The sequence below is a fragment of the Anticarsia gemmatalis genome, chromosome 4 (genome assembly GCF_050436995.1).
Source record: "Anticarsia gemmatalis isolate Benzon Research Colony breed Stoneville strain chromosome 4, ilAntGemm2 primary, whole genome shotgun sequence".
Lineage (NCBI taxonomy): Eukaryota > Metazoa > Arthropoda > Insecta > Lepidoptera > Erebidae > Anticarsia > Anticarsia gemmatalis.
Genome location: NC_134748.1, coordinates 5,260,439 through 5,273,700, shown reverse-complemented (window position 1 = coordinate 5,273,700; position 13,262 = coordinate 5,260,439). Strand labels below are relative to the sequence as shown.

The window sequence follows — 13,262 nt, the reverse complement described above, 5'->3', positions numbered from 1 at the left end:
GCGTCGTGTCGACCTCCCCGCGTAATGTCGCCCAGGGGAGCGGCCGGCGCCGGCGACTGCGACGCCGAGACAAAACCCACGGGCCCCGGCCTGTCAAACCGAACTTGCCCGCTTTTGTATACACGCACATTTTTCAACGCGGGTCATTTCATACGCCCGCTGTGTACCCTTGGTTGTACCGCGATACATGACATATCTGATACACATCTGAAAAGTTAATAAGGAAGGAATTTATAATTAAGTCGTACGTACAATTACGTATGTGGAGGCGTCACGCGTCGGCATCAACATGAATATTTACGATGCAATTTCGTTCCATTTCAGATTTATCACTGTTTTGTTGGCGGACGGGGAATTTTAAAAATGTTCCTTCGTGGCCAAATTTAGGTGCGAAGCGAGCGAATCGCGTTAGGCGGGCGGGCGCGGTGACAGCGCATCTCCGCTAGCGTGTATTGTTCGTGTCCTAACCGCCGACTTTCCATTTATTTCTCTATGAATACGTTATTACCTGCTCGCCCCCGCTTATCAAAGTTTATTTGCAGCGTGTGGTTTACTCTGTACCGGTGCTTATTCGTTATTACAACGGCGGAGTGTTTTATTGCCGGGGCTGGGCTCAAATCGCGCACGACGCCCTTGTTTTCCGCGGTTTTTCCTCGCGATTTTTTTTACTATTTGAAGTTAATATATATTTCTTTTGTTACAGATTGAGGACGCCATGTTAATGTTCGACAAACAAACCAATAGGCACAGAGGTAAGTTGTCATTATTTTAGCGAGCGGATAATACAACAAATGGAGCAATCGTCGACCCTAATAAATCACTGCCCCAATACTAACAAAGTAGTACTACTATATTATATTAATATCTGTACATTAATAAAACTATTCCAATAATGTCGTTGTATAGGTATTCTTGCGAGTATCCGCGATTAGGGACTGAGAAATAACATCAGAACTAATAATATCAATGGCGTGGATTATACTAAATAATATTTTTGGTGTTTATCACATAAAAATGAACGACAAAACACGAGTCATTCCTCCACTGACATATCGTTCTATAAAACTGCGAAATTCAAAACCGTAATAATATTATTATTTCCCTGTCGGTAAGTTACATGAGGGAAGGCACGCACGAGCGCCGCGTCACCTTATTTTTCTTCACAAAAACAACGGAACTTCCAAAGGCTTGCATGTCACACACGGAAACATATCATTTTTGTTTGTCTCGCCTCATTTCTCTGGCCGTCTTCGCCACAAAGTCGTCACTGGTTAACTAGCAACGGATAAATATAGGCTTCGACCCTCAGTGGAAGCTGCCCAGTGTAAACAGACATGTCACAAACTAAACAACGCTCCTTGTATTGCTCAGAATTGTAGCTAACAGGAAAGGCAGAGAGGTCAGGTTAGGATGGCAGGCATCACGACTGGGGCGAAGCGAAGCGAGACGGAGGTGGCATCGTCACTAAACAGGCGCACCGTTTTCGGTATTGTGCTCCCTCCCCATGTTACGACTATTCCCGGCTAATAAATAACAAATCGACGCCCGGATAAAATATACGGTTTCCTCGGTAGGAGATTTTGTATTATTGTGAGGGTAAAACCGAAGTTACGCTTGAAATCTGCCTATTTCAATTTCGATGGTTGCGCTTCCAATTTTTTTTGTGAATGAATCACACATATACGTCATAAACAAGCCAATAAATTTTGTCCCAAAATACTAAAGTCCGGGACTCACGTAATCAGTTTCTTTCATTATCCCCGCAACGCGTAAGATTTTAATTAAAATCCACGAAAATCGTATCAAGGCGAGCCATCTTTTGTTGCCAACGAAGGTTCCCTTGTAGCAGTTACAGCAAATACAATGTTAAATTTGCTTTTGTAATCCCCATTACACAAAAACAGGTTGACCCAAATATTCAGGCTCGGTGAAATATCGTTGCGCCGTCATTTATGCAAGTTCGCAAAAACGAATCCTGTTTCATACCTCGCCGAGGGAAAAACGTCCCTTTCTTGTCGCTGTAAGACATAAAATAATTTACTGATGTTTACAAACTTCCAACTTCTGCACCCTTTGCGTGTCATTTGGATGATATTTTGAGATCCCTCAGCTTGTAATTAGATAAACATTGAAATAAAACACGGCAACGTGGCTAGAATAGATTTAAAATGTTGCCGCGTTAACTTCCACAGAGACCTTGTTTACCTGTTCAGTCAATTCATTTACGTGCCGCCATTCGTGTAATATAAATAAACGCGTAACTAAATATGAAAAGCGCATATAATAATCTAATATAAATATTCCTTAGGCCTCCCCTAATACTACAGTCGGGTTATTATCCCCGGAACGTAATCAGTTGGGTCGGGTTATCCTGGCAAGAAATGTAAAAATATCCGCTGTTTATTTGTATCAAACTCGGGCAAGAGGCAACCCAAACGCGTATTCAAACTGAATATGAATGCAAACTGCCCCGGCGAACGGGCGGAATGGCGAAAATCAAATTAGGTATGGCGTGAATACTTCACGGCGACGTCGGGAAAAAAAATTGAAATCAAATATTCATTGACTTTCAACCGGATAAGCCGGCCCGCAGCCATTTCAATACATTTTATTATCTATTTTCGCTGTGAGGAGCACGCCTCGGCGGCGGTGACGCGACCCCCGACACACTATCTTTCTACCAGCCATTTCCAATATTAATAATCCTGAACGTATTACCGATTTATACGACGCCATTATGACTAAAAACGAAACGAAAACAAACCATATTGCCCTACTGAACCGAGGTCACTACAACAATTCGATAGGTTGTACTTTAAAATTCTAAATATTGTATGGTTTCTTTTAACCCCAAGATAAGATGAGTTTCTTGGAATTTTGCCTTTGGGATAAAAAGGTCGAATTTTAGAGATTGAATTCATCTTGTTGTAGTTACAGCTCGGAACAAATATAAAGCTGTAGAAGTATTTATTTGCGACGATGGCCAGTCATACGTTTAAAAAATAACAAAAGGCAACGCGTTTACGCTATAATTTTTGATAATTTCTCATATTATTTAGTCAATAAATCACGTGTTGAATGGAGACTTAATTCAAAGGGTGATTTTTATGTTAAGCTGTTGAATCTGTGAAAAATAAAAACCTTTTAGCCTTTTCAGTACATTAAATATGCGCGAATAATGCGTTTAATAGCACCCTTTACTTTTATTTACGACCTCTGCCGGTTGAAAAAATAATTAACGATGTCCCTTTGCAGAAATATTTTCCATTGTCTCCCTTCTAATAATTTAATTTTGGATATAAAATACCTATGCGAATTAATCCTTTATTGCTGATATAAATTTCCATATCATAGTATCGGTAACCTAATATGGGGAGGCAAGTCGTTTCGTATCGTAATCAACGAAGCGTCGCGGAATATGTTCACGTTCGTTTGGCATTCAAACTGTCAACGGAGCTTGAAGTAAATGCCATTACACAAAGGTAAACGCGACATGTGAGAGACAAAGTTCATAAATATTAAACAAAAAAAAACTAGCGCAGGCAATCTCTGCGGAGCGGATTCCATTTGGTCGCGCGAACCACCTCACGCGCCTGTGGGACGCATTTCTACGAGTGCGTGCCCTGCTACCGTGAAAATTTCACCTCTCACTTTGCATAAAAGTAGTGCCATCTATATTTCATTCTACACAGTTCGTGATGTGTAAAGACGCCTATCGCGTGAATCATAAATGGCGATCGTTTTCTTCGAGTGCCATAAAATTTCCCTAAGTCAAAAGAGGCACATCACTAGAGTATTTTTAAACTTTATGCCCTCCGCGTACTAGCGTTTCCACGTCCTTTCTCTTTTGTTCTCACCGCCCGTGTTTACGATTTTCTTTATAAATTATTATTGTCGTAAATTTCCACCGTGTGTAATAAAAACGTTAACTCATTTTTGCAATTCAAATACAATAAATATTTACAGGTTCACAAAATAATCTATTCGATAACAAGTCGGTGGAGTATTCGTTGATTTTTATATAATCTTATCTGTATTCAATTCACTTCACGAAACACTTCAATTTCGCTATTTTTGTACATGTCGAGGCAATTCTAATACCGGCAAAGCTTCTGAAGTAGAGCTCTCAGACTGTGTAAGGCTGCAATCTTACTTAGCACCTCGGTACAAAGGAATCTGATCTTTATATGTATAGTCTGAGGGTTGTTTGTTGGTTTGTGTAAATGTGTTCGGCGAGTGCTAAGTGGCTGCACGTGGCTCGGTCCCCGGGGAGCACCGGGAATACACAGGGTTTAGATGCATCTTGCGGGCAACCAACAGCCTCTGTTAATATTACGTGTATTACAATTAATTCAGTTTAAAACAATCTCGAGTTTGAGTGGACTTTGTTTATTCTAACAACTTTTACGTTGTTGTTTGTAAGCGAACTTTGTAGAGGTATAGTTTATTTTATATTAACACGTCTTATTATTGAGATTTGTAAAACTTGTTGGCTGTTTCACTTATTATTTTAAAACCATTCGTGTTGTCACACATATTCAAAGGAAAATCTTAGTTCCAATTTCTAGAACTCGAAAATTGGTATGATTGTATTGACGAAAAAGTTTGTACATTAGTAAAATTTTAAAGTCATATTCTTCAAAAATTAATTTTCAAGTCCAGCCTCCAATTCCCATACAAAATCAAGGATACTCAACAACAAAGGCGCATGTGACATCTTTGAACATAATACACTACATCATGTTTGCTATCACATTAGTTCATAATTACCATTCTATATCAACATGACATTCTCGAACCACTACTCTGGTTATTCTCCCCGGACTAGAGGCGCGACAGTGTATCGAGTCGCAAGTTTATCGAGTCCCCGATCAGTAGAGTCCCGAGGGATATTGTGGCGAATGCATCTCCGTGATGCATCGATATGAGAAAGTAGAGAGAACACACGGGAACCGAATAATCACCTGTTTACCGAATGACACTTCTTTCTACTTTGAAAGTCGCTTTGGTTTTATGTGATGTTAAGATGGGTTTCGATTTTGTTTTGCTAGAAGCCTTGTACAGATTGTTTGTTTACACAAATTTGCCAATCTAGGTGGCTAAGTTCAAGTTCTTTTTTAAGGAAAGAATAATTTTTATATGATATTTTTACTACATTAGCGCTGCGTTAATGACATGTTAGCAAATTGACAAAAAGTTTTAGTCACTCACTGAAAAATTGTAATTGGGCTAGATATAATAAGCTTACAATACAAACTAGATATGTTTTATACGACATTTTTCTACGTATCTACAAATCCATGCCTCTATTTGCTGAAAACTTTCTCCTTAAATTTTTAGACCCTTCGGTCTAGCCTAGAACGGGTCAGTCTGTATTTGTCTTGTCTAGACCCGCCGCCTCTTTCGTGGTCTGCCGCGAGCCTACTCTCTGTTCCAAAATCTTCGTTGTGGTTGAACATAACAACTATACACCTACAACATTCTATTACACTCATTGATACTATTCTAAAGTACAATGTTTTTCTCTAAAACTAGCTGACCCGCGCAACTTCGCTTGTGTCGTCACGTAAGAGAGATTGGGTTATAATTTTCCCCGTTTTTGTAACATTTTTCGTTACTACTCCACTCCTAATAGTTGTAGCGTGATGATATATAGCCTATAGCCTTCCTCGATAAATATACTATCTAACAGTGAAATAATTTTTCAAATCGGACCAGTAGTTCCTGAGATTAGCGCGTTCAAACAAACAAACAAACTCTTCAGCTTTATAATATTAGTACAGATATACAAGCGAAAACATTGTCGTTCAAAAACAAAACATAAAACAGCCGCCGGCCATTAATCGATAAACTTAAATTCCCCTCAAGTAAATTAACAGGCAACATAAATTATTAACATTGTTAAAAGTTTTAATTTAATACGTAATAAGCCCGCTCCTACAGTACTCGTCATTAATTAATCCTGTGTATTACCGACGCGTCCAAAAACTACCATTATTCGTTAAACTCATTAAGCTGCCTCTCCACCGCATGTTTTGTCTTCAACATTCAACAAAATCATTGAAACATTCAACAAAAACATTATTACAATAATGTTTATTGATTTATTTAATAATATTAATCTCATGTCAATGTTCTCAAAATTTTATACGACAACTAAAGCTTATTTTAAAAATATATAATTGGGATTTAATTCATTGTTACTTAAAACTTTTACAATACTTTTTGAACTGATTCGATAATATTTCAAGAAAATCTTATTGAGAACTAGTTAACGTTAACCAGTTGATATTATAAGTTCATTTGCACGTACTAAGGCTTCAACAAACCCCTACGGAATGGTACGAACAGTGAGGGGAAACAATAGAGAATCATTTCATATTCTTACTTTTAGTTTATGTTGGCTCCACATGTACGTTTTATCGAATAACGTTTATTTAATAGAGCAGGATTTTATGATATGAAGCTGTCTATATTAGTTCGTTCGGCCAAGTTTTATTGGAATGAAAGTGTTGATATCTGTTAGGGAAATTGTGTTTGTTTGGCGCGCCGATACACTGATGGCTTTTTCACAGTTTTCAGTTGAAATACTTTAGTCTGCGGACTACTTTTCCATTATATTTTACCGCGGTAAAAACTGATGCGCGTAGTCAATATTTCACGTTACCTTTATGTTTGATACTGTAAAATAATTATAGGATTTCAACTGATTGTTAGGTTTTATATTTGTTGTGCATTTATATAAAAATGCTTAGATAACAGCCTAAAAATGCAAGTAGCCAACAAAAATCTCATTACTATAGAAATTACGTATCATACATAAATCAATGTATGACAAACTTTTTCATTCACGATCTTATATCCCATGTTCACGTAATTCAAGCAAACTAAATCACATTCCGGCCGAAGCTCAATACGCCCAATAATTCCATTGGAATCAACAACAATAGCCCCTTAAGAACGGATAGCAATAAATCGAAACCACGAGCATTGATCGTCAATAGAGCATTAAGGAGCTGACGCTTTCACAATACACATTAAGAGTGTGTTTTAGCAAATCACTTCCTACGGGACCGAGCCCCAAAAAGGATGGTTAAAAAAATAGTGAGTGCGGGAAATGACATAGTAAAAACCCATTGACGACCTCCTTACCCGCCTTAAGGTAAATAAAGTGCCCACAATTGAATAGTCACTCCATTCTTTCTAAGAACGGTGGAAAATGTCTGCAGCATTTACATTGTCAGCTTTTCGAACAATAACCGTAGCAATCGCTGAACAAATAAGTCGATGTGTTGTAATTATTACGGGGTGTTAGTGTTGCGCCGTTTATCGGCGATTTTCATTGTTATTACTTACATGCTTCGGGCGCGCACGCGATAATAACTTGCGAGTAGATTCACAGTAATTCTGATAGTAAAATGCACAATTAACAGAGGTTTAAAAAGCTGTTATTTCGCGATACGCGCTGAACGTTCCCAGAATTAAATTTTTATATGCTGTTTTATTTTCCGGAATATTTTTGATTTATAGGAGTACTGTGAACAAAAAATGCACGTACGTTCTTTATGAAAGCAATAATGTTAACTATACAAAAATATTTTTGTATAAAGCGTGGATGAATTCGGCATTAACTGGTATTACCGGGGTTCTATTAATCCGTTTAATCAAATTGTAGCGTCATTGATACTTTTGTTCGTAAAATGTGAAACAAAACAGAATCAAACGAATTACGGTATGATTAATGAGTGGAGTGTAATATACACTCTAACCGATTTAAACGAAATTACATTAAAATGATCGTTACCCTGAAAGTACGTGTAATATAACTAAATTCTTACCCAATTTTAATCCTCGTCAAGCGGTTAAGTGTAATCTGGTTAATAGGCAATTTCAGCGTGCCACCTATCCATGTTCGCAGTATCCTAGCTGACAGGATGCCGTGCAGTCACCCTTGGGACACCCTTCGGTAATTATTTTCTCTTACTCATCCCACTACTTGCGGTACTTCGATTCAAAATTGGATTTTACACACGACTATGAAGTCGGGATAGTTATGTGCGAAATATTCGAAGGCTAGCGAGGTTTATTCGAAAATCTGCAGGTTTGTTGCTACGGAGTAGTAACATTCGAATGATGCCTTTCATTAATTATGACGATCTACGGTATAATAACGACGATATACGGTATTATGATTTAAAATAACAGTAATTGAAATAAATTTAAAACCGAACGTTTTTTGACATCATTAGTGTCTATTTACTGTACTTTCTCAAAGAAAATGGTCAGTTCTTAATCATAGCATTGACTATCGCGAGCTTACCACTAACCTATTTAAAGTAGTAGTTTTTAATTACAAAACCAGACAAGACCAAGCGTAATAACGAGAACATTCGGAATCCAATTTGAGAGCGCGAAGATGGTTTCGTCACGAGTGTCTCAACTGTAAAACAAGACACGTCTCATTAAAGTAGTGATATCTTAGAGCTATATAAAGTAATTCCGACCAACTGTAGCAAGTTTCGCTCTAAAACATAACTAGAGTCCTTCTGTCACATTATCACGAACGCTTAAGTGCAAATTATTCGTCCTTGTTTTGGTTATATTAAAGCATTCCTGGAATAATTATCACAAGGCGACTTACGCACCCATTTATTAACCATCTTAATTACTAAGGCCAAGTTAATTACACCGAGTAAAACTTAGCGCCTAAAGAGCGTTATCCCGTTAATTTAGTACAGAGTAGCTTTTGCGGAAATCTCTTTATGTCATCCCCCTGAGCGATATCGCTAAAGTTGCTTCGGATGATATCCAATGGGTACGTTTAATGTCCTCAACTTTTGTGTAATAAAATTACGGAAAAATTCTTCGGCTGCTTTTAACATTTACCTTTTATTTATAGCCCTAATAATTTACTGTCACCTAAATTAAAGCAATGCTTGTGATATAGTACAAAAGCACCTTTATTCTTTGGCGGATTTTCGAACCTTCGGCGAACAAGATGCGGTGCCTTCAAGATATTACACAATGTAAATCTTGAATGACCAACTAAAGTTGACCTGTACGCTACAAACAAAAAAGTAGGTAATAATTCTGACGTACAGAATAATCCGAGGGGCCATAAAACGTAGAATTAAAACTGGTAACCTGTTGAGAACACTTCATCAGGATGTTTAAAATGCTACTTAAAACGTGATTATCAAGTTACCATAATGCAAGTGAAACATAGATAGTATTCACAATAGACATAAAATCTCGAAGCCTGAACAATATTTTTGAATCATGAATATCAATGTATCATTTCAACTTTTGCGTTATATGACTCTGATAGACCAACTTCGACCACAGCAAGTTTAAGTCCTCAAACCAAGCAGACACGGCTAAAATACACGATTATATTAATTTCTCATGTAATATTAGATAATTGTCAGTACTTATATATTCGGAGGTTTTTAATGTGACATAATTTACATTGCCAGATAAGCGGACTATTCACGTGCCAAATTATATTTATCTTATGCTGGCTGCCAGCGGCCGGTTGGCAAATTAATTTGTGCCATATTCTATAATCGAATACTAAAACGTCCTACAATGTTGTTCTCTACATAATAATTATAGTTTACGAGAGTGGTTTTAGATAAATTTTAGATAGTTTAACGTAGTTATTTGCGGGCAAAATTAATGTCAAAATACTAGTTATTTGGGTTAATTATAATATTGAGTTAAAATAAACAAAGTTGAATAGTACAAAATTTGTTTATAGAAATGGGTGACTGATGGTTTGACGAGTGTCATGACAAGTAATGTAAATAATCATCCGGGCTACACGTGAATATCTGAATAAAATACTTAAAAAGTTCAATTTTTTTTGTTGAATAAAAACAATTACCACCTTTTCCTTTTATGTCGCATCTGGATTCGCTTTAACAGAGCTTGAATTGTCAGTATTTACAAAAAGCTACTTCACTTTTTCAGAATCATATAAAGGATAGAAAAATCCCTAATCACTCTATCCGTACTTCAAAACGTAAATAACTTATCTTAAACATGCAAACTAAAATCACAGAATTTTATAATTGGTTTTAGGCCACCAAAGCGTCAATCTCCAGTCAATCGGAGCGTGTGACGTCACAATGTAATAAACAAAGCTCCGCTGTGGTCGAGTTGTCATGAGGTTACGTGTCACGCCGTGATGCTCTGAGTTTGACACATCACTATAGTCATCGTTGGAAGGCTTGGCTAAAACTAAAATAGATTTCTATATAAATTCTTTAAAAGTTTCCAAACCGTGTAGTCGTAAATGAAATACTAAAGAATATATTTTAACATAGTTTAAAAAAATATTGCCAACATAACGATCAGCTACGAAACTTTATATTTGGATGCAATAGACTGGCCAAATATAAAAACGTTTCAGTTGAACTAATTATAGCCAAACATCGCTAAATTACCCCATCGGTTAGCGTGCCATTCGAATTTCAAAACTAATTATTTATGGTTGCAGTATATAGTACAGGTGTTCAGACAATGATAATGCGGCTGAGCACAGAAGCCCATCTCATTACCCAGCTGACCGCAGTTGAGTAATGACGCGCTGAACAACCAGTCACGCTACCGGAGCGCTCACCGCCCGCGCTTTTTGTGGCTACACATAAACAAAATGCGAATTCATAAAACATTACCCATTGTTTATTCGAATGCGAAAAGATTATATTCTGATTATTATTTTCCTGTTTTCTGCTAGTAATGGTTTGTGCACGCACAATGGATAATGAGTTTCACTAACACTTAAATACAATGAACACAAACCTCCCAGGCAAATATTACTCCATTGCGCCTATTATTTCACACGCATTACGACAATCACCAAAAAATCAATGCGTGGCTATTTAAAAGTAATTAACTCAAAACACGACCGCAGGAATCCTTTAAATAGTTACACAAAACAATTATACAATTCGATCGTTGATGGAATTCCGTGAGTTCCACGCATAGGCTATTTCAATCGGCTCGCATGCGGGAGGGTGCGGTCGCGGTGTTTCACCTAGCGAGCGCACAATTGCAATCAGCCTAATATGTTGAACAGTAGGTCCATCTCATTACCATGGACGACCACAGGTGAATGATGGCGCGGCACTAGCGCCGCCGGCCGTTTTGTTTGTGGTCGATTTAACGCCGACGACAAATTGCGTGTTTGCCACCGCGGCCGAGAGATCATCCCCACTACTGAGAGAAATAAATCCACTGATTACTTTTGCACAATTTGAAATATTAACGTGAATTGTTTCGCGCACCGCTGCACCTCTGTATTGTTTAATTCTGTACGACTGTGAGTGATGGCGGCGCATTTACTTTTGTGTTCAACTTCGCTTCGGTTATCGGACAATCGTATCGCGCTCTAATGTAACTGTGTTTTAATAACTTTCACAAACGTTGACGCGATTTATGTCTGTGATTACTGACTGTTGTTTACTAATCTAAATTGTATCGACCATAAAAAGTATAATGCTTATTCCGGATTATTGCCACAGAATTATAAACAACTTTAACAGCTAGAAATCACTGTCGTAGGCCAGCATGAATCTCAGCCACCAAAAGTTTGTACTTAAATATTCTGCGAGAATAGACTAAACGCTACTCGCTGTTAATATAAACTCTATGTAAGGTATTGTGTCGTTTAAAAAAATCAAGTACAGTGGGAAATGTTAAATGGTTACGAACTACAAATTCGTTGGTTCATATAAATCTGCAGTTAGATAATGACTGTAACTGTATCCTTACTAAAATATTTACTGTAAAAGTTTACCAGCTAAGAAATTTTCCTCCATTTGGCCGTTTATTCTGAAATAGTGTAATAAAAGGCAGCTAAAATGTTCGTACCGTTATAAAAAGAAAGTACCCTAAAAAAGTTCATATTTATTTCCTTGTAGAAAACGAACTAACTCTTGTTTTCATCCTCTTAACAAGAAAGTAATCTGTCGACCTACGTCGCGATAACGGGATTTTTATGTAACAAACTCGACTCGCGCCTACCCTCACCTAGCCCGAGGCTCTCTCGAAAAATCCCCGCATTGTCAGATTCTACTAAGGATTCGGAGTAATATACATTTCCCCGTGTTGGAATTACAGCTGTATTTTGCTCATGCTACATAAAATCGGCGTAAAGGCGACGCCCATGAAAAGGCTCGGGTGAAAACCTATAGCCTTTATTTAGTTGGCTCGAATGTAACAATCCACTGAAAGTTTTAGTGTCGGCAGTTTGGGCGGCGGCCGTTTCATAAGCGTGCTACATAGTAAACCGAACGGACTAGTAGTCAGGAGTACAGCGCAACAAACCCACGGCAAGACGATTTCCTCAGTAACGTGATATGTCGAATCTCGCATCTCGCCTTGATGGCTTGTTCCACAAAACAAAAGCTAACAGAGAGGGAAAGAAGTATATGTAACTGCTGAAATAAGAAAGAGATGGAGAATTAGGAGATAATATTCCAAATGTTTCTACTACCTGCTTGTAAATTGTCAATACACAGTCACAGTTAAGGATTCAATCAAACCCACTGTAGCTCTCTTTCAGTAAAAAACTCTCTCCAAAACACACTCTCTACCACATACTCACTAAAACATTCAATAATCACATCTAAGTGCCTCGCAACTATACTAAAAACAGCACTAACTCCCCGTAAGTACGTATACCCAAATGCGTAATATTACCTAACCGCTCGAAAATTATATACAAGCGTCGCGTACGGCTTGTAACACGTATGCCACTAAATTTTAGTTAAAGTCGTTGCCGGCAACAGGTGTGCCGGATGAGCCAGTCGGAGACTCGTAATTATCATGACTCTGCTTTACGCTTCCGGCTCATATACCTACCTATACTTGTCTTATACAACGCGACGCCATGTCGATCGGAAACCCGATTGGATATCCGAAAAATTGGTTGCGTTGTGTAAAGTCTGTTAGCTCGCTCGAATTCGATTTTTAAATTTTTGTGTCGCCGAATTAAGTTTGGATTCGATATCGAACGTCGAATGCAAGGTTTCCAAACGTTTTGAGAATTGGATAACAGCTAACGTGATAAAAATAAATTTTTATTAAGGTGTGTCAGTAAGTTCCATACGGAAATCTCACAACTATTTTATGTTTTCACATAACGTGTATTATCCCATTTGTTGTCCCATCGCTTTGGACAAAATTCTACGGCTTTTTGAGCATCCGCATGGAACAAATAGAAAGGTTCTAAATCTAAACTGCCATTCTCACTG

At 37.8% G+C, this 13,262-nt stretch overlaps 1 protein-coding gene across 7 annotated transcripts in view; it reads left to right on the top strand.

Annotated features, from left to right (window-relative positions):
• The window catches only part of Rbp6 (RNA-binding protein 6), a 471,739-nt gene that overhangs the window by 356,557 nt on the left and 101,920 nt on the right, over window positions 1-13,262 (top strand). For all 7 annotated transcript variants that reach the window (XM_076113243.1, XM_076113245.1, XM_076113242.1 and 4 more), the window contains one exon: window positions 704-752. In XM_076113243.1, the coding sequence (XP_075969358.1) occupies window positions 704-752 (49 nt within the window). The remainder of the gene's footprint in view (window positions 1-703; window positions 753-13,262) is intronic.